At 37.9% G+C, this 22,953-nt stretch overlaps 2 protein-coding genes across 2 annotated transcripts in view; both read right to left on the reverse strand.

The window, feature by feature from the left end:
• BEND3 (BEN domain containing 3) overlaps positions 1-22,953 on the reverse strand; it is a 65,965-nt gene that overhangs the window by 33,619 nt on the left and 9,393 nt on the right. The gene's annotated exons all lie outside the window — the stretch shown is intronic.
• PDSS2 (decaprenyl diphosphate synthase subunit 2) overlaps positions 1,421-22,953 on the reverse strand; it is a 195,629-nt gene continuing 174,096 nt past the window's right edge. The window contains exon 8 of the mRNA XM_073336930.2: positions 1,421-8,629. Within this exon, the coding sequence (XP_073193031.1) occupies positions 8,471-8,629 (159 nt within the window). The 3' untranslated portion in view covers positions 1,421-8,470. The remainder of the gene's footprint in view (positions 8,630-22,953) is intronic.

The raw sequence follows: 22,953 nt of genomic DNA on the forward strand, positions 1-22,953 counted from the left end.
CCCAGATTCCCATCCACTTCTGCTTCCCCTACTAATTCTTCAGAACTCTTGGGTGAATAGCATCTGGTCCTGGTGACTTATTACTGTTTAATTTATCAATTTGTTCCAAAACCACCTCTATTGACACCTCAATCTGGGACAGTTCCTCAGATTTGTCACCTAAAAATTATGGCTTGGGTGTGGGGTTCTCCACCATATTCTCTGTTAGAATTAGAAAAGTTGCAAAGAAGGGCAATGAAAATGATTAGGGAGATGGAACAGCTTCCATACAAAGAGAGATTAAAAAGATTGGGACTGTTCATCTTAGAAAAGAGGTGACTAAGAGGGATATATGATAGAGGTCTATAAAATCATGAATGGTGTGGAGAAAGTGTTATTTACCCCTTCACATAAAGTAAGAATTAGGGATCATTCAATGAAATTAACAGGCAGCAGGTTTAAAACAAAAAAGAAAGTACTTCTTCATTCAACGTACAGTCAACTTGTGGAACTTGCTGCCAGGGGATGTTCTGAAGTATAAAAGAATTAGATAAGTTCATGGACGATAGGTCCATCAATGGCTATTAATTAAGATGGTCAGGGACGCAACCCCATGTTCCGGATGCCCCTAAACCTCCAACTGCCAGAAGCTGGGACTGGATGAAAGGGGGATGGATCACTTGAAATTATCCTGTTGTTCATTCTCTCAGACGGATCTGGCTCTGGCCACTTTCAGAGACAGGATACTGGGCCAGACGTACCATTGGTCTGACCCAGTATGGCTGCTGTTATTATTGGGGCTGAGAGTATTTCTACCCTTAAAGAGCACTGGAGATTAATGGCTTGAACTTGGATCTATAAGAGATGGGTACTAGCGGAAGTTGGATTTGATTTAAAGCTAGGAAAATCAGAGTCACTAGTCAAAACTTTAATAAAGAAGGAACTGAATATAAATGAAAAGAACTGCTTTATAATGGAGTAACAATCCAGTGAAAGGTTTAAGGACCAATGTCTATTTCTCACATTACCTCAGCAGTAACTTGTGTGTCAGTTGCATAACTGTTAAAAACTGATAAACCCAAGCAGTTTTTAACTTGGAAAACACGAGCTTCCTTTAATCTCTTGGCAATGAAATTTAGAGAATCCTTTGTCCCATGTTTTAGTTCAGCCAACAACTGTCCTATTGTAGAGATCATAACTGATGCTACCCCATACCTTTGCTGTAAAAAGCAATAATGCTCACTTAAATTCAGAGTCAGCATGCTATCTATGCATAATCAGCTTTATGAAAGACCAGAAGAACATTTGCTCCCTCCATAAAGGTCTTCTGTTTAAAACCATGTAAGCAATACAAAATTGGGAACTGTACCTTGTTAAGCCCTTTGTCTCCAACTTGTCCAGATCTCCCAGGAAGTAGGATAGCGTTCTCTTCTTTCTAATATTTAAATCCATATTTTAACCACACAGTGTACAAAGACATTCTTATAACTAAGATTCTAGCGTAAAGGACCAAGTGTCCTTGGACTGCTCTCAAAACATTTCTTCCATGTGGCAGTGAACTCCATTGCTGAAAAACACCTGGCCAATTTAAAATAATTTTATAGAAGTACTTCAATTCTAGTGGTGACCAATAAAACATTTACACTAGTAGGAAGGGAGATATCTCTAGGCTGCAACCACTTGTACAGGTCTACTTTTCCTTCCAGGAGAGGGCAATAGTACATGCACAGGTGGGAAAATAGATATCTGAAAGTAGCATTTTATTTTTTACCCAGTTATGGCAGAAACAATGTTCACAAGAAATTTCAGGGTAGACCTGTGTAAAGTATTCAATTGAAAACAAATGGTTGCAATATAAAATAGACATTCTGTACTCTGTTATCTGATTACCAGGCTGCACAGAGCTCTGTAAATATGAAACAATGAAACTGGACACAAATAGGAAAAGATCAACAGTTGGAGGAGGGAGAAAATATTTTTCTCTTTTAGGAAATTCCCTAGGTAATTAATAACTCCTCTTAGTCTTACAGTGTAGTTTTATACTAATTTAACAAAAAAATCTAAGTTTAAACACTTCATTTGTTAAAATTAATTTTGGTAAATTGAAGATTAATTTTTAGTGAGAACCCAGAGTGTTGGCTTGCAATTTTTATACAAATTAAAAAAAAAATTTATGGCAGTAAAAAAGTATGATTTTCTCAACCTCATGTCTAAAAAAGTGAACAGATTTTACCCAACCTCAAACACAAAAAAATCACTTTTGGAGAAAGGCCAATGGGAATTTCAGCCAAAAAATGCTTCCAAAAAAGTTATGAGCAGTGAAAATATGGGGTTTATAATAGAAGACTAGACAGAACTGTAACTAGTGCTATTAAGCAAATTATATTTAATACAGCTGGTTGGAAAACTGAACTATTTTTCATGAAAAATTTGTCAAAAAACGTTTCCAACCAGCTCCAACTTATAGCAGTATTAGTACTGACACTACTGTTGAGAATGCACCTATTCTTATTCCATTCCCCACTTTCAAATAGCTCAGACTAGCCTGAAAAAGTATATTTTGCTGAAGATTCATATCCTTTAAAAAAAATTCTACTAAGTGTGGATATAGTGTGTGTGTTGGGGTTGGGAGAAGATACATTCGTAAGTCCTGTGTATCCACACACTTTAAAAAATGTAACAAGTTTACTTGCCCACAAAACAAAAAGTTGTTTGATAAGCTGGAGAAAAGTCTGACTAATGCAGACAAAAACCATGTTTTTTTAATAATGTTCTCCCATTACACCCATTTTTTTATGCTGGTGCTGAACATAATGATGCAAGCAACTAAGTCTAATTGTACAAAATTATTGCTAGTGATTTGCATATGAAATACACACCTTTTACTGCCTCTAGTTGGCATTGTTTAACTAGATTATAAATAGTACATCTGAAATGCTGCAAACAGAAAACAGTTTATGTTGGGCACATGCTATGAATGAAGAAAGGCTCAGACACAATGTGCAAGTTGGAGAGCTTTCATCAAAACGAGCCAAGATGGGAAATGGTTCATTTCCTAATCATGCCCTTGCTTTGCAGAAGCCAGTCTACAGAAAACCTCATAAGTAAAGCTCTCTAAAACACAGGCATTCATGCCACCATGTGGGTACGGATCACCCTCTTTGTTATCCCTAAGTGTTTCAGATTTTTTTTGCTAATTAGTCCTACATATATGACAGCATCCAGTACATGCTTTTAAATAAATCGGAATATCTCATCTGGAGTATTTTGCCACAAGATGCCAAAAGAAACAACCATCTAGTTGTAAAATATTGTATTCTGGATATGAAAAGGAATGAGACACACAAGGTGGGTGAGGTAATAGCTTTTATTGGATCAACCTCTGTTGGTGGAAGAGAAGTTTTTGAGCTTCACAGAGCTCTTCTTCCGAGATGAAGACGAGGAGCTCCATGAAGCACGAAAGCTTATCCTAAATTTTTGTACTGGAAATCAAAATACCATTTTTTTTAAAAAAGGGCTATATTTAATTGAGAAATTAAGTTTATTAAAATTATTACTGGGGCAATTCCCCCGTCATTCATTCTATTTATTAACTAAGGGCCACAATCCCCTAGAACATATTGAAAAATGGTTCATTTACTGTATGGTAACTGCAGTGGGAACAGCAATTTCATCATGCAAAAAGAGTTGTACTTTAAAATAATGGTCCACACACTTCTCTTTCTGATTGTTCTATTTTCCCAGAATTAGGTAATACTAAGGTAGCATGCTGCCTTTGGTTCTGTTTTGAAGAACGAGAGAACAAGGTAAGTTTGTTTCTCTTTTTATCTCCACAGTTAAAAACTCCCATAAAGAACATTCTGAAGATGGTTACACAGGAAATGAAGGAATACAAATCTCCATTTAAAACAGGTAGCAGAGAGAAGGAATCTCCTACACTTGGGGTACCCAAAACATTCCTCCGGCTAATACAGAAGATGTCATTGATTTCTGAAGCAAGTTTAAGGGAGCTCTGGGCAGGGTCAGGCAAAAACACAAATGCTTGAAGAGAAAAGACAGGTGATTGTATGAAGCCTCTGCTATCAGTTGCCAATTTCTTAATTGTGTCAAACTTTTTTTTTATAATTTAAAGTCATATGGGCTAATTATGTTTTCTCTAGTTAATCTATCATAGGTTATTTCTAAGGGAGTTACCGAAGTGGGATCAAAATTCTAGAGGAAAATGTCATTCAGAAAACAAGGATGTTACAGTACCAAGTTTATTCTGAAGGAGAAATCCATGACCCCTGGCTCCTGTAAATAGCTAATACAATTTATGGAATGGGTTAGGAAAGGATATTGTGAGAGTCTGATGAAAAGATTGTCAGAACTAACTACTTCTTGAAATACTTCTTCCTTTGAACTGCTTGTTGACTGAGAGACTGCAAAGATCTTAGCTTTGTATTTCATTACACACTGTAAAGATGAAGTGTCTGGAAGCTTTTGAAGAGTACAATGGGCTCAAAACCTCACTCTTCTCTGAGGTCAGGGCTGAGGAGAGGAGGGGAAGGAGGGACAACTGAAGGGGCCCTGAACTCAGGGGGGTCCCCAAAACAAATATAACATCCGTGCAAATAAAGTGAAATGGGAGGGATTGGGGCCCCGCAGTGAACATGGTGTACCCCCAGGTTTCTCTCAAAGGGTCTGTCTGAGGTTCCACTAGTTGATGAGCAGCAATAGCAACCAGTGATTTGACCCAGTAGTGTCATTCTTGGCAAATCTGTTGACAACATAATTACATTACAGCACAAAAAGGAAACACTATCTGCTCAAAGAAAGAAAAAATGGAGGGAATATCACAGAGCAAGTCCTGCCCTGTCTAACTTTTGGTCCAAATTTAAAAGGGGGAAGATGACCTTTTATTTTATTTATTAAAAAAAACAAACCCCCAAAACTGGAGTACCACGTGCTCCACTCATTCTGCCTGACTTTACGCACCAGTTGATCAAAGGTGTGTTCAGTGCAAACAGGCCCAAACAGCTCAGAATCACTGGAAATCCTTCATGTGAAGTGGAAGGGAAAATAATTAGGAGAAGCTGACCCTCTCCCCAACAACAGCTAGAGGGAGATTCCCCACTCCAACATCCTTCTCACAAGGCTGGGGAAGAGAAAGTCCACAGCTCGCCCTCCCGCAGCTGCCAGGATGGGAACAATGTCTCCCCAAAGAAGTGCCATTTTATGGTTTCATTAGAATAATAACTTGCCAATTGTATAGCAACTTCCACCCAATGATCACAAACATTAAAGAACTAATCTTCACAGCCTTGCAATACATAGCTGTCCCCATTTTATAGGTGGAGAAACAGACCTAGAGGTTAACTGGCTTGCACAAGGTTGCACAGCAAATCTGTGGCACAGCCAGCTTAACCACTGAGACCATGCTTCTTGAAGGGGCACAAGTTAGTGTAAGAAGTGTAGTTTGTTGAGAGACAATAATGTGGCTTAGCTATGGTTTTGTGCCTAACTGTAAGGTGGCACCTGCAATACAGTAGTTAGGATACAACTCAGGAAGAGTGACATAGGGGTATCAACTAAAGTGAAGTACTTCTGTCATGAGGTGCTGGTGCTTTCACTTGCAGTGATGCTGAAGACTAGGAAAAGACGACAAAAACAGAGGCAGCCTAATTGCTATGCCAGAATATGAGGATGGGGAAAGGAGACAATATATAAAGGGCTTATAACCCTAGCTTTACACTTTATTTTTGGTTTCATAACAAATGGTCATTCTAAACTGTCCTCTGACATTAGTTCCGTCTCTCTTCTTTGTCTGGGAGCATAGCATATGGAATGCTTCATTGTTTTTATTTCTTATACAGCATCCAAAATATACTAGAGCTTCATGTAGCTCTGCACCGATCACTCTAAGCATCACTCCTGAACTGGTGACTAGAACTATGGAGGTAGCTATGCTTCTCCAACCCTCCTCAGCCAAAGGATGATGCTTATAACACATGGCCTTCAGGATGTGGGTGGGCAGAACAGGGGAAGGGTGTTGACAGGAAAAAACTGATGAGCCTTCCTGATCCACAAAATGTGGGAAAGAAGTCATCAGAAACAGAAATATGCGTTTCTAAGAGTACAGAAATAATGATAATTCTCAGCAGTGACTGTTCGCTAAAGGATGATGTTGGCACACGAACAAGTGGATATAAACTGGCCATGAATGAAATTTAGATTGGGGATTAGAAGAAAGTTTCTAATTATCAAAGGAGTGATGTTCTGGAATAGCCTTTCCATAGAAGTAGTGAGGGCAAACAACCTAACTGCCTTTAAAATGGAGCTTGATAAATTTATGAACAGGATTATATGACTGGATTGCCTGTGATAGGGAACTTGACTCGATGACCAAGAGGTTATCACTTCCAGTCCTATAGTTCGTATGTTTTGCCTGTAGGGTTCAGTGTAGGGTATCCATGAAGGATCCAAAACAACAAAAAAAATCATGCTTCCAAAGAGTTACTGGAAGATATCACAGATCTGTTTATTACGAAGGCATTAGTAGGAGACTGTTCATTTTCACCAATTCAACCAATGACGCTACCTGTCTACAATATCACTACTATTTAGTTTTCTTTATTTGTCATCAGTAAGGAGATGTTAATAAAAGTAGTACTTTCAGGAAAATAAACATATGCCCATCCCGTAATATGCTGCCTGTTTCTTCCATGCTACTGAGCGTTGTCAGTGGAAATTAAGGGGAGTTGAAAGGACTCAGGATGTCTCTGGAGTCCCTCAGCTTCCTGCAAGATCAGCCCCTGAATAACCATGAAGCATTTGAATTAAAAAGTAGGCTCATGGTAAGGAGAAAGCAACATGTGGCTCTTACAAAACGTAACATTTTAAGTCTGATTTATACACAGTTGAATAGAATTACTAATTAACTGAACTTTAGTAAGGTAGTAAAAAGATTTTAAGAATAAAAATAAAATGCTCCAAGACTTCAGTTCACTGTCAAAGGCATTGAAACTGCACTTGTATAAATCTGAGGAAGTACACTGATGTCGCAAGTACACTGTGCACGCACGCGCACACACACACAGAACTTTAACACATGTAGCTTTATATTTTCCTTTCAACTGAATGCAACATGCTGGTCCGTGATTAAAAAAAAAGCTTTGTGACACCTTACTTTTTTGCAGGGAGGAGGAGTAAAATTTAACAGAAATAACTTCACTTAATGTTTGAGTGAGCGATGTAATGAAATCTGTTTGCTGTGCTAGCTGTCTCCAGATTGGTCTGTAATTACACCACAGAAGGAAGAAAGGTAGCTGAGTCTCAATCTAGATCATTTATGTAAACTCAGCCTTCTTGTCAACGAAGTTCTCAGATTGCATGCATGCAAACCACAAAAATCATCTCCTATGAACAAACTAGAGACAGTGTCAAATTGCAGACTTCTGATATACCTTATATTTTCTGTAATTGGATTTAAAATCTTACACACTAAGGTTAAAAAAAAAACTTCTCATGTACTATAGATTTATTCAGAAGAGTAAAAAAACCTGTGCTAACAGAAGACTATTCCACACTCATTTCTGCCAAAAGATTGATGCTGAACATTACAAATTCACATTTATTTGACTTAAGTGAAAACAAGTGTCACATAAATCTGGGAAATTATTTAGGGTAAGATTGTGCTGAAACAAATTGCTTGATCTGGGGGAAAGATTTTTTTCCTGAAAGCATTGAAAACCTTACCTTTGAGCCAGAGCAAAGTATTTTATACATACAGTATAAAAACACAGGCAATCAATTCTCTTAACTGAGCTAAATTAATATTTGATTAAATATTATAAAGCTCCTACTTACCACGCTTGACACATTCTCAGCAAGTTTCTCAAATACTGAAAGCATTAGGCACAGAGTAATTTTACATTTGAATACATAAAAACAGTGTGTGGAGACATAGCTGCATGTAGACAGATAAAGGATTTTTCCTCATTAATTCCCTGAACTGCCCTTCATGTTGATAAATTGGTACATTAATTCTTGACTTAAACAGCCCTCTCTCTGGCAATTTTAGAAAGTGTTTCTCCTGACACCTGCAGCTTCAGGCCCCCCTCTGTCCTCTCTAGTGCAGGAAAACCACAGGCCACCACATTGGCGCCATCCCTGGCTATGTCCAATCAATAAGGACTTATTTCCTGTCCATTTGCTGAGGTCACAGAAGTGAGTCTCATTAATTATTTCTACTGGTGCAGCCTCAAGTATGCTTCTGGCATGACAAGTGAAAAGTGTTTGACCTTTTTCCCCTAATTTTGTTTATAGCAGTTCCAAAGAACGCATGTTCATTCAGCAATGTGGTAAACGATCAAAAAAAAAAAAAAAAGAAAAAGAAAAGGCAACTAACAAATTTAGTTCTTTTAAAAATACAGGATATTTTTTCCTTGTCCCAGCCAATATCCATCTAGTTGTTTTCTGCAAACAAACAGTTTATTTCATGAATTGTATGTCATGAAAATCTGGTCACAGCATAAACCATGTTTTCTAAAGCAGATCTGGCCTCAGAGGAAGGGAAGCACTCCAGGGCCTCCAGTGCTCTGTTTCCATGGTAATGACATAGGTCAATAGCTGAAGTCACACCTTTGCCAGCCTTGATTGCTTCTTGCAACTGTTAGAAAACACATGCATAATAAAATCATTTTTGACAATACTTGGTATACAATTATATCTAAAAAAAGAAACGGAGTACTTGTGGCACCTTAGAGACTAACAAATTTATTTGAGCATAAGCTTTCGTTAGCAACAGCTCAATTATTTCTAAGATAACAGTAACACAGCTGCTACTCTGAAACCAGTAACAATTCAGTATTTCCATTACCTTTTCTTGAGGTAAAGAGGGCAGCTAAAATCAAATCACTCAGAAAGTTCTCATACTATTTGCAAATATAAAGCTGCTCTACTTCAGCTCCTAACTACAATAAAACCCCAATCAATTTTAAAAAAAAAAAAGGAGTACTTGTGGCATCTTAGAGACTAACCAATTTATTTGAGCATAAGCTTTCGTGAGCTACAGCTCACTTCATCGGATGCATACTGTGGAAACTGCAGAAGACATTATATACACAGAGACCATGAAACAATACCTCCTCCCACCCCACTCTCCTCCTGGTAATAGCTTATCTAAAGTGATCACTCTCCTTACAATGTGTATGATAATCAAGGTGGACCATTTCCAGCACAAATCCAGGTTTTCTCACCTCCCCCCCCCCTTTTTTTTCCCCAAAAACCACACACACAACCACATCAATTTAAACTACACAACTACTTCTTGATAATTCAAAATGCTAAGCCTTACAAGCATGCATGCAACAAAGATGGGAGGTTTTTAAATATCTGGACCTGTCCCTAACCAGATAATTTTTGTGTAGCATACTAAGTCAACATGTCAACCAAGCACTTATTTTCTTGTACTCCATATATGGGTATCACAGGTCCAAATGGATTTATAAATACACATTTTCATATTTCATGTATTATATTATATATTTCATATTAATATATTTTATAAATACATATTTTCATAGTTCATAAATATATGATTCCAGGCAGACTAAGGAGGATATGCACACTCATGTCTCCATCGCTTATATAATTTATTAATAGTGCTCTTTTTGCTCATTATATGTTTAAATTTGTTATAGTGGACAACAGCAAATTTCCTAAATCCAAGTCTGCCATCAATTCTGCCATGCAAACTCAATTCACTCAATAGGGATGATGACTTTGAGGATGGAATACAGCTCCAAATTGCATCATATTAAATAGGAAAATGTTTCCATGGGATAATAGACATTTTCTGGCAAACTGCTGGAGAGAAGTGCAAAACTTGGGTAAAATGTCAGGTAACATTTGCATGCTTTTTATATGACTTAATTTTGTTGAAGTTCTTTAAGGTAGTCTTACGTTTAAGTGTATTTAAAATTGTTTTTATGATTAAGAGCATCCTGAGAGCATCAGCAGAAAGAGGTGAAATTATATTTATACAAATTATTATTGTTTGATTGCCTTTAATATGTAGTCTTCACAGCAATCCCAATCCAACAGCTAGATGAGTGAAAGGACAGGAATCAACCCCCCAGGTCTCTTATCTATTTGTCTTAGGGTATGTCTACACTGCAATTAGTCACCTGCAGCTGGCCTGTGCAAGCTGACTCAGGCTAATGGGCTATTTAATTGTGGTGTAGACATTCAGGCTCGGGCTGCAGACCAAGCTCTGGGGCCCTCCTACCTTGCAGGGTCCTCGAGCTTGGGCTCCAGCCCAACCCTGAAGGTCTTCGCAGCAATTAAACAGCCCCTTTGCCCATGGCAGCTGCAGGTGTCTAATTGCAGTAGATGTACCCTTAGGTATTTATATGGCCCCCATCCCTGCAGTATCTGAGCGCTTCACAATCTTTAATGTATTCTACATGGTTTAATGGTAGCATCTCATTGTCATTGAATCAACCTATCAAATATAGAACTTTTATTAAATACATATCAATATTGTATCTAAAATTATTATGGAAAATAAATCTTTTAAAGGAATTTTTACTGCAATATATTACAGTACACATCACCATAAATCACTTCCATTCAATATTACTTATACCAATATAACATTAACATATCTAGTTTAAATTATATGGAAATATTTGAGAACCAGAACTGTAAGTCATCCATTTTATATAGGCAGTTGTATTTATACATAATGAATGAGTTTTCTTATCTAAATACATACTAAAGTGGATTCATTATATGTAGTTAAGAATGAAATCAGTTGAAAGCATATTACAGTATTTAGTGTTCAAGTCCCAATTCATAAAAAATGTATTCCCCACTTAAGTTGGAGTTTTCATGGACTGTGCTTTGGAGGAATACTTCTCCTGAAGCAGAAGTGCCCTCTACGGTTAATTCAACACCTTTTCCAATGTGTGTAAATCACCCACATATCCACGGCCATGAAGGATGGATGGAGTCACTAGTGAGAAAGAGTAATTTTAACAGAATAGAAGGGTTCTTCGGTTGACCCAACCTATCAGCAGGTGTTAGAATTTGCATGAAGATGCTAAATCTGTTGACTTACTGAAGCTCATTAACACTACCCAGGATATTAGGGATGCAGAAGGAGATTGCTGGCAACAATGTACCAGAAAGAAGAAATCCTGGAAGGAAACTTTAGGAACAGTCAAGCTCAGCTTAGTTTGAGGATTACATTCTATTATTGGTTTTCAGGTACCAATAAAGCCAAACCCCAGAAAGGGGAAGAGTTTGGAAACTAACATAGGGTCTGCACATTGTTAAAGGCAGAGTGAGAACTCAACCCATTCAAAGGCATGCCATGTATAACTACTTACATGTATACAGCGCCTTGCAACCAAAAGAATCCCAAGCTTATTACAAACTACACACAAGAATTACCATACCAGATCAGACCCATCAACTACCAGATGCTTCAGAAGGTGCAAGAAACCCCAAATAGGGTAATAATGGCATAACCAGCTCATTGGGGAAGTTTCTTCTTAACCCCATCAGTTATTTGGCTCATGCCCTGAAAGATGAAGGCTTATACTTTTAAAAATTCTTAGTAATATTTTGTTATCCACATAAATGCTAATCTTTGGCCTCAACAGTATCTTGCGGCATGGAGTTCCAACTTCCTTTTATCAGTTTTAAATTTAATGTCTTTCAATTTCAATTTTGTATTATGGGAAAATAGGAGTTTCTGATATTATGAGACAGGATAAACAGAAGTGGCCAATTTTCCTTCTGTGTGCTATTCATTATTGTGTATGCTTTTATCATGGTCCCTCTCATTAATTTCCTCTTCAAACTAAAAATACAAATCTTGTAATCTTTCTTTATATGGAACTCTATTCATAGGATCACCTCACTCACCGCTGAAATACAGGAATCTTTACAGTGATACTCAACACTGTAAGAGCACACAGCACAACCAAACATCAAACTACAGAATAAGACTGGAAGTGAATATTGTATCCATTGCATTAAAACTACTGGGGAAACTTTAGATCTATAAAATGCGATTACCCAAACTGGATATTGCCCAACCTAATGCCCCTACTCTACTCTTCCAAGAGGTGCTACAAGATCTTTAAGATCACAAACAGAAGGGATCCCACCTTTAAATTTCAGCCAAAAGACAGTTCTGTGCTCCAGAACACCATGTTAGGATATTGGTTTAAAACAGATTTGAGGGAAAAAGTGCCACCCACTGAACTGCCAGAACTACTTTCTCAGCACCTTGGGTTTTCCCTAGAGGTACCCACATACTGACCAAGCTTGACTGCTTCATTTGTGATTTAATGAGCTCAAAAAGCCGCAGGTATTATTGCTGTAGGTGGCTATGTGTGTTTATTAAACAAAATAATTTTAAAAACCCTGCCTAAGTTAACTTATCCTCAATGTAGAACAAGGCATTGAGAATAAATAACCTTCAAAACTTCCTTCCTCCCTACTTTCCTCATAAGAGAGCCCCATTCGTTTACCTCTTCTATCTTCTGAACGGAGCAATACCCCATAGTCCCCTTTCTCCTGGCAGACCACCTGCCTTTCCACTTCCTGTTCAACTCACAGTGCCATCAGCTCTACCTTCCAACTAATCTCCACAACTGGACTCCATGCTAGTAAATCCTTTGCCCCCAGTCACCACTGTCAGTGCAATTCATATCCTATCCCCCTTTCAGCTCCTGGTTAAGAAACTAGAAGGAAAAGGAGATAGTTTGGAATGCAGGTTAAATGGATCAGGTTGGATTTCTGACAGTTGTCAGGCACGGAAGATTTGAAACTTGCTCCACCCAGAGTCATGATGTGCTCTACCTTCTACTGACCAGAAATCCTTCCCTCAACCCCTGGGAAATGATCCGAGTAGCTAGATTCCTAATGATAAAAGTTGTTCCTTATTGGAAAACTAGGATAGGATTTTGGTGAGGAAAAAGGATAGCCAGGTGTCATGAAGATATCTGTATGGACCAAAACAAGTATGTTTTGATTAACCATGGGCTTCACCTTACATTGCCTGCCAACTGTATTCTTATGAGCTAGCAAGATTTTGAAACTACAAGAATTCTGTACATGAGTGGAATACATGTGAAATCCATGATACCAAGCAAACATTGTTATCAGTAGGTCATTCTGCATAGAAGATGGAATGCTACTCATTGCTACTTCCAATTTGTAGCATTAATTTTTTCAGCACTGGGGCACATTTAAAATTTAAGGGCTATTTAGTATTGGGATTAACAATGCCCACCTCTCTGCTGACTTGTCAGAAGTGTGCCAGTTCTGATGATCGTGGTCTCACATAGTAAGAAATAGACTTTGCAACTGGCAGTTCATTTCACATAGGGCACAAGCCACCTATCAGATGGCAACAACCTTTGCATATTTTCTTATTCAGCTGGATTTGAACCATTGATCTAGTGGTGAAAAGATCAATATTCCTCATTCCAGTCACTCAAGCCACTCAGTCCTCCCTGCAAAAATGTCTATTCAAGACAAAACTGGCATATGTAAAGTGAAATTTTAAAAAAGAGATTAGGAAAGCTGTCAACCACAGCACAAAATGTAGGGGAAGTGGTGGGCCACCCAGAACAATTACGTTGGATTTCTCTTGGAAGGAACAGCTTATGCAAAAAGGCTACAAAAATAATTTTATTTAAAAATTTGCTGACACTGGAGAACCAGAAAATCATTTGCAGGAGAAAGGATTGTAAGTATTCCAGCCGGGGGGATGATCCAGAGCCTATCAAGTTTATTGAAAGATTTTCCCCTTAATTATTTCTTTTGTAATGTTTAGAAAGATCCTGTTTAAGTAAAGGGACAGGACGTCTACGAGAGCAGACTGCTGGTAAATATTCTGACCCACCCAGACTCATGTGGAGAAACAGACTTCTCCCAGGTTTGGGAGAAAGACTGTATGGAGATTTAAATATTTTATGCTTTTACTCTGAGTAACACTTTAAAGTGTAAAGTTCAAGAAAGAACTTTTGAATGAAATGAAATAGCTTTATGAAAATAAAACATTAAGACTCTAGCACTTTTTTTCTTGTCAAACTCGGTTAATTACGATCTCATGTATTTTCTGGGACAAGATGTCAGCAAACAAGTTCGGAGAAGATTTTGTGAATAATATCTAAGGAGAATGATCCTGTAGTTAAATTTCCTGTTCAGGTCTGAGATCCTCAAAGATTATGAGTTTCCTCTAATCCTGAACTGAGCCAATACATTCTGTTTGCTTCTGAGATGTATGGTACTCGCGGAAATAAAACAAACCTAAATTGATCAGTGGTCAAGTGACTAACTAATGCATTAAGTGTTTCCAATGTTCTTTGCTAGCTTTTCTAAATTTGTTTTCTCTCTTGTGGGAACATTCTGCCTAAATAAACAATGATAGTTAGATTGCTAAAATGTTACCTTGAAATGACACCTATACAGGTCACAGCTAATAGATGAATTTTCTATCCTGCCCTACTTTTGCTTTTCAAGCATCTTGGAATGTTTCAGCATTAACTGTTACATATTCGATCTGTTTTTTGTGGCTGGACACATGGTTAAGCTCTTCCTCTTCTTGCCTCCCCAAATGGGAGCTGGACAATCATTTATTTATTTTAAGTGCCACACTTCATAATGTATAAACTCCTATAATCCAAAACTTTCCTTTGCCTTTCCTGGTAGTATACAGAATAGGATGTCACTTGAATTGGAGGGGTAAGTGTAGTTTGCCCAGTATTTGCTAACATGCAACTTGTATTGCAGAACAAAATAAAAATAAATCTTTAACTAAAGTGATATAACTGAATCTTTAACTAAAGTGATATAATTCCGTGTACAAAAGTACATTAATAGAATGGTAAGTTTGAACAGTAGGGTGGTATTTCTTTTCCATTCATCTCATACTGAAATAAATGAGCTGTTTTTTCTGCAACTTCAGAAAAAAGTAACATATGGGCAGAGACTGAGTCTGGAAAATTTCAGACTCAACGAAGAAAGTTTTGAAAACATTTTAGCACCTGAAATAAAGTAGTAGTAGCTAGAATGAAATTTTGCTTTAGCAATCACTCCAGCTATAACATTGTTTCATCAGTATATTTTATTAACATGTACAGGAAATCATTTATCCATCTGCATTGACAAAGTGTGTATGTTCCTTAGAGGTTTCAGAAAACAACACACCAACAACTCTTCTTTGTGCCCTCCCTCTGATAGGCTAGCCTGATAGGCTTTGCTCAGTAGTTTTAACACTGGAGTGATTTTAAATCAGACACTAGGAAGTAAAGTATGTCTCTTTAAAAATCTATGTGACTTCATTTTATTGTACTTTTAACACAGTGCCACAAGTTGCTGTTAGTGGTGGTCTTATTATTCCATATCATTAACTCAACATTTATACTAACAGTCAGAGACTTGTTTGTGTCTTAATGAAGACAACATTAGGGTGGATTCTATCCTATCAAAGTCTCTGGCAAACACTTACTAGAGGCTGGCCTAGATAGATTAGATCGTTTTCTACTTTTCATTATGATCCAGTCAAGGGCTGGTATAGGAATAGGTATTTTTAAAAAAACCTAAAAAAGTCAAATAATTATAGTGTCCTGCATATAACACAAAGTTCAACAACTTAAAATATGACTGTAATCCTAATAAAGTAGGAAACCTCTTGTTTTGAATGGCTTTAGCATCCTCTTGCAATATTGCCAGCTTAATTTAATAGATCTCAAAGCCTGAAGGGACCATTCTGAACATCTAGTTTGACCTCCTGTGTAACACAGCCATAGAATCTCCCCCAAACTAATTCCTAGAGCATAGCTTTTACAAAAACATCCAATCCAAACTTCCTGTTCCTCTGCTTGGTTTAAATAGAAACAGGGAAGAAATCGGGACCCCTGGAGTTCCACCAGTCAGGTCCCAGAACTGGAGTCCTCGATCAATATTGAGCTTTTAGTTCTGGTGATTGTTAACAGGTCACTGGGTGACAGGTTGGAACTTACTGACTCCTAAGGATATCTCTACACAGCAACTAGACACCCATGGCTGGCCCATGCCAGCCAGCTCAGGCTCTCAGGGCTCAGGCTGCAGAGCTGTTTTATTGCTGTGTAGACTTCTGGGCTTGGGCTGGAGCCTGAGGTGGGAGCATCCCAGAGTTTGGGCTCCGGCCCAAGTCCAGAAATCTATACAGCAATGAAACAGTCCTGCAGCCCAAGTTCGCTGGCCTGGACCGATCGGAGGTTTCTCTGCTGTGTAGACATACACTCTAAAAGCCAAGACCTGTGCCCTGACTACCATCCCTTAACTTTCTCTTTGTTAAGCTAAATAGATTGAGTTCCTTGAGTCTATCACTATCACTGTAAGGCAGGGATTGGCAACCTTTGGCCCATGGCCCGCCAGAGTAAGGCCCCTGGCGGGCCAGGCTGGTTTGTTTACCTGCTGCGTCTGCAGGTTTGGCCGATCGCAGCTCCCACTGGTCGCGGTTCGCCATTCCACGCCAATGGGAGCTGTGGGAAGCGGCGACCAGCACATCCCTCAGCCCGCGCTGCTTCCCACAGCCCGCCACATTGGTCTGGAACAGTGAACCGTGGCACGGGCTGAGGGATGTGCTGGCCACCGCTTCCCACAGCCCCCATTGGCCTGGAACAGCGAACTGTGGCCAGTGGAAGCTGCAATCGGCCGAACCTGCGGACGCACCAATCTATAATGAGTAGGGAAAAAAAAGCTGTGTGATCATGGGGGATTTCAATGTGAATGACATATGCTGGAGGTCTCATGCTGTCAGTACTAAAACATCCTTGGAATTTCTAAACATTATACATGACAATTTCCTAACTCAAGAATCATCGCAGCCAACACCGGGAGTTCACTATTAGACCTTGTCCTAACAGATTAAGAGGAACTGATCACAGAACTAAAAATTAATGGTATTTTACATACAAGTGATCATGACTTTATTGCATTTATAATGTGCAAACAGAATAAAGTCCAGACCAGTAATATGTATACTTGGTGCTTTACTAGAGCCAATTTCAAAAACAATTCTCAAATCAAATCAGCCTGGAGGAAGAATTTAATCAGAAAAATGTGAATGATAATTGGCAATCTTTTAAGAACAACTTACTAGATGCACAAAAAGCCACAATCAAAAAAGAAGGCCGTACTGGTTAGAAAACTGAACTGGTTCAGAGGGGAAGTGAAGGCAGATATAAAAAATAAAATATATATATACATACCTATATATACAAAATACACATATACATACACACAACAAATGGAAGAAAGGTGAAGCTGATAGTACTGAATACATATTCAGAAGTTAGGAATTCTAGAAAATTGCTAAGAGAAGCACAGGGGTGCAAGGAGAAATCTATGGCCAGAGGGATAGCTCTGTGGTTTGAGCATTGGCCTGCTAAACTCAAGCTTGTGAGTTCAATCCTTGAGTGGGCCATTTAGGGATCTGGGGCAAAAATTGGGGATTGGTCCTGCTTTCTGAGCAGGGGTTGGACTAGATGATCTCCTGAGGTCCCTTCCAACCCTGATATTCTATGAAAAGAAAGCAGGGCTAATGAGAATAAGGAGGAGTCTTTAAAATATATTAGGAGCAAAAAGAATCCTAACAACGGTATTGGTCCCTTACTATGTGGAAATGGTAGAATTATGAATACTAATGAAGAAAACATAGAAGTTTTCAGTAAATATTTCTGTCCAATATTTAAGGAAAACACAGATGATATAGTCTCATTATACAGTGTTAATACTCTTTTCATTCATCTAGTATCTCAGGAGAATGTTAAACAGAAACCACTAGAATTAGCCATTTTTATAGCTGAAGGTCCAGATAACTTACATTCAAGAGTTTTAGAAGAGCTGGCTGAGGAGCTCACTGGACCATTAATATTGATTTTTAATAAAAGTCTAGGAGCACTGGGAAACTTCCAGAACACTGGATGACTATTAATATGCCAATTTTTCAGAAGGGTAAATGGGATGACCCAAGTCATTATAGGCATGTCAGTCTGACATCGACACTGGGCAAGATAATGGAATGGCTGATACAGGACTCAAAGAATTAAAGAAGGGCAATGTGATTAATGCAAATCAACATAGATTTATGGAAAATAGAGCCTGTCAAACCAACTTGAAACTGGTTTTTGATGAGCTCACAAGTTTGATGGATAGAGGTAATAGTGTTAACAGAATATACTTAAAATCTTGTGAGACTTTGATTTGGTACCATACCATATTTTGATTAACATGGCACACACTAAATTGATTAAAAATTGGCTACCTGTTAGATCTCAAAATATAATTGTAAATGGGGAACCATCACTGAGTGGGTATATTTCCACTCTCGTCCTGTAGGGATAAGTTATTGGCCCTATGTCATTTAACATATTTATTAATGACCTGGAAGAAAATATAAAATCAGTACTGATAAAGTTTGCAGATGACATGAAAACTGGGAGAGTGCTAAATAATGAAGAGGACAGGTCACTGATTCAGAGTGATATGGATGACTTGGTAGACTGGGTGCACACAAACAATATGCCTTTTACTATGGCTAAATGTGAATGTATACATATAGGAACAAAGAACATGTGCCAGACCTACACAATGAGGGATTCTATCCTGGGAATTATAGGCCTGAATATCAATGACTCTGAAAAAGATTTGGGGGTTGTGATAGATAATCATCTGAACATGAGCTCACAGTGTAACTCTCTGATAATTTCATATCATTCTAGTTTTTTAATTAAAATGTCATGCAGTGCAAAGTCAAATGCCTTACAGAAGTCTAAGTATATCACATAACACTATTACCTTTATTGATCAAACTTGTAATTTCACCAAAAACAGATAACATATTAGTTTGACAGGATCTACTTTCCATAAACCCATGTTGATTGCATTAATTATATCATCCTCCTTTTGATTATTTATTGAGTCCCATATCAGCCACTTCATTATCTTGCCTGGGATCAATATCAGACTGACAGGCCTATAATTGCTTGGGTCATCCCATTGATGTTTTTTTTTAAATATTGGCACATTAGTTTTCTTCCAGTCTTCTAGAACTTCTTTGATGTTCCAAGACTTATTGAAAATCAACATTAATGGTCCAGTGAGTTCCTCAGCCAGCTCTTTTAAAACTCTTGGATACAAGTTAACTGGACCAGCTGATTTAAAATGTCTAGCATTTAAATATTAGATATTTAAAATATCTGCATTCAAAAGGAGTTCTTTTTTGGATTTACACATTATTTGATTACAGAATCACCAAAGGAATTAGTAGCAGTGGCTACACCGATCCTGCTGAGACAAAGTTTAATGAAAAAATACTATAGGTCATAAGCTACTGATATGAATTAGAATCCTCCATCCTTTCCACTTCACTGCTTTTTTGGGAGCAAATCAGTAAATAGGATGTACTGTAGTCCCATGGACTGAACTATGATGATTCTTTGGTACTTAATAAAGTGGAACACTATAGGACTATTGTTACGTGCAGCATGAGATTGTGAAACTGTTCCGTGACAGTGCTGTGGTACATTAATGCACCGACGATGGTGATCAATTCTGAATTTTGGGGAGGGGGGTTACTACTGACAGGACTAAGCTCATTATATTATTGTTATTATTTATTATTTGCATGACAGTTGGGTATCTTCAAGAACCCTTATTTCCTTAAATGTCACCTTTCTCCACCTTTTCTTTGGCTCTTTCCCCCTCACATCTTAAGCCAGTATATTAGTCTCATGCAGTGCAAGAGCTGCTGGGTACATCATTTCTCAGGTGACCTATTTCCAGTACAGGTACAAAATCTGTTTCCCATGTTAACATCCTATAAGTACATTGCTTCATACACAAAGCAATAAATTCACAGAATATATCAACACTGTGTGACATGCCATATTTCCCATGCCAGTTTGAAAGAAAGCAATCTGCAGCAGAGCAAATGAATAAGATCACATGTCAAAATTAAAAAAAAGCCCTACTCTGCTTAATTCCATCCTTTCAAGAAATGGCATCAAGGAAAATGCCCATTCCTTTCTGTAATACCATCATAATTGGTGGAAAAATTCATAAGGTAAATGGATGCACTCTGGTCCAGTAGACAGGCCAGAGAACTCCGAGATAGGGGTCTAGAGTTCTACTCCTTGCTTGGCCACTAAACTGTTGTATGACATCAGACAAGTAACTTCCACTGTCTGTGCTCTGGTTGCCCTACTTTGTCTGTCTGGTCTATTTAGACTAAATTATTCGGGGCAGGAACTCTCTCTTAAAAGGTATTTGTACATTGCCTCTAGGAGATACTGTAATACAAATAATAAATAAATAATTAAACAGGGAAGCTTTGTTTTGGTAGAACTGTATTACTTACTGTGCATGTTAAGAAAAAGGTAAAGCAGATAAAGGTGATTCTGGTAAATGAGATGTTTTGTCATAATAAAGAGAGAGAAATGAGGGTGAGACTAAAGGATTTTCCCCAGATTCACTGATCTGCTGTCTCCAGCAGTGACACAAGTGGCACCCGCCTCAGTCTTACTACTTTTTTGTGCGACTTGAGGCACTTAATACTAAAACAGAGGTAGAACTACTTTTTCATCTCAGGAAGAGACTTTCATACAATATGATGGTGGATCAATAATTTGTCTGGATGTGGTAGTGATGGTGTAGTTAAAAAAAAAAAGAACAGGGCATTCAGAGACTGATTAACAGCTTAGTGAGAAAAGGCTTTTTGGAATATCAAAGTCCTTGTGATAGTAAGATTGATATATTGGAAAAAACAGACTAAAAATTCTGCAGAATGAAATGAAGCCATTGGAATGGAAAACTAAGACCCAATTAAATTAATGAAAAGTATTTCCTCTTCATGTCAGAGCCCCAACTACATTTACTAGTGTCTCTGATGCATCACATGGACATTCTTCTTTGGTCAGTACAGACTTAGGGCTACAACTTTAAAACACTGTGCATCAAATGTGTAAATCAAAGTGCAGACAGAGACTCAAGAATAAAAAGGTACTGGAGGCTGTTTTATGCCATGCAAAAATAAACTCTATGCCTCAAAGCAGGCAGGGGGATGGATGGATCTCATTCTTACCTTCATTCATTATTTTTAATTGAAAATTGTATGAATATGTAAAATACACTTGAGAAGATCAACTAAGCAAACACAATTACATATATCCATAATATGTGTGTATAAATTAAAGCAGAATGGATTTTATTAATTTAGTTAAAAAACAAATAGGCTATTTCAATGTACTAAAATGGAAAATAATTGTATAGAAATTAAAATGGTATGCTTTTTTGATGTACTGTGGCCAGGGTTAGCAATCCTAACCTTAATAGAAGAACTATGGAGAAGAGAAACAAACATAATTAAAGGTATGGCAGAACTTTCAGTATGATGAGATTTCAGAAGCTAGGATTATCTGAACTTTGAAAGAAGAAAGATGAGAGGGATCTTGACTGAGGTAGAAGAAGCTTGAATGATGCGGCAAAAAATGCCTAGTCCTTCTTTTTATCATGTCAAATAGTATGAAAACAAAAGACAGGTTATTGAACTGATGGGCAATAAGGAAATATTTCTTGGCACTGTAAATAATACCAAGGAAATACGGAACTATTACGTGGTACTGTAAATAGTGAACTTTGAAATTCACTCTCATTCAGGTAAAATTAGAGTAATTGGGTACATCTACACAGCAATAAAAGTTCAATGTGACATGGATATGCCTGGCCCGAGTCAATTGACTCAGGCTCATGGAGTTCAGGCGTGCAGGGATAAAAGGTGCAGTGTAGACATTCAGGCTTGGGCTAGAGCCTGGGTTCTGAAACCCTGCAAGTATGGAGTGTCTCAGAGCCAGGTCTCCAGCCTGAGCCCAAATGTCTACACTACAATTTTTAGCCCTGCAGCCTGAGACCTGTGAGCCTGAGTCAATTGACCTGGGCTCTGAGACTCAGTGCTGTGGGTTTTTTATTGCACTGTAGATGTACCCATTAAGTCAAATACTTCAGCTAGATTTTCCAAAATTATAGGGTAATTTCATTGTCACAATCAAATTGATGACATCTGCAGCTAAGCAAGCCACATTAACACAAGGCTAATCAAATCTCATGCCACCAGGTTAAACCCAAGCACGTGAAGGGTAAAGGAATTCCCTTTCCCACTCAAATGAACATTACAAGTTGGCTAGGTGTATTATGGATTTTTCACCATCCTCTGAAGGAACAGATATTTGGAACTGCTGAGAACAATGTGGGAATACATAGACAAAGCCATATGATCCAGCACAGCAAATTTTATGTTAATCCTCTTATTTTACAGCTACAAAAATACTGTTGTGACAATAGAATAGAAGTGCAACAAGTCAAGAAAAAAGCCACAGAGTTTTTATAAGAATAAGTAGTCATCACAGAAGTTTCTCAGAGATGGACAGTTGAAGAAAAATTCATTTTGGTTCTTCTAAAAAATTAACAGGATTTGAGAAAGTCACACCACATGAAACGAGGTTTTGTCTGCTGTGGGAAAAATATCTACTGTAGTCCTATAAAAAGGATGATTATCTGAAGTAACAGTAAACTCAACTACAGAAATAATCTATAACTTGTTAGAATAGACACACATTTATAGAGTTTTTCGCACGGAACACTAGTCTACATATTAATTTTCCTTTAGATACATACTATACTGGCAGGATGAGATATAGAGCCTTTCATCTCTAGGACACTGTGACCAAAAGTTATTATCCGAGATCTCTTCGGTAATAGATGTGAAAGTGGTGTCAGTCCACTTCCTAGCTGATGGTTTCCACATTGCAGCTAACAACTATATTGGAGCGTCCACAGAGTAGTCAAAGACTGAATAGGGATGGAAATTCAACTATCCTTACATTCCTTTATGTGGTGCCTCCAGTACACAGAGATGAAATACAACAG

This window comes from Lepidochelys kempii, chromosome 3 (genome assembly GCF_965140285.1).
Source record: "Lepidochelys kempii isolate rLepKem1 chromosome 3, rLepKem1.hap1, whole genome shotgun sequence".
NCBI classification, from domain to species: domain Eukaryota; kingdom Metazoa; phylum Chordata; order Testudines; family Cheloniidae; genus Lepidochelys; species Lepidochelys kempii.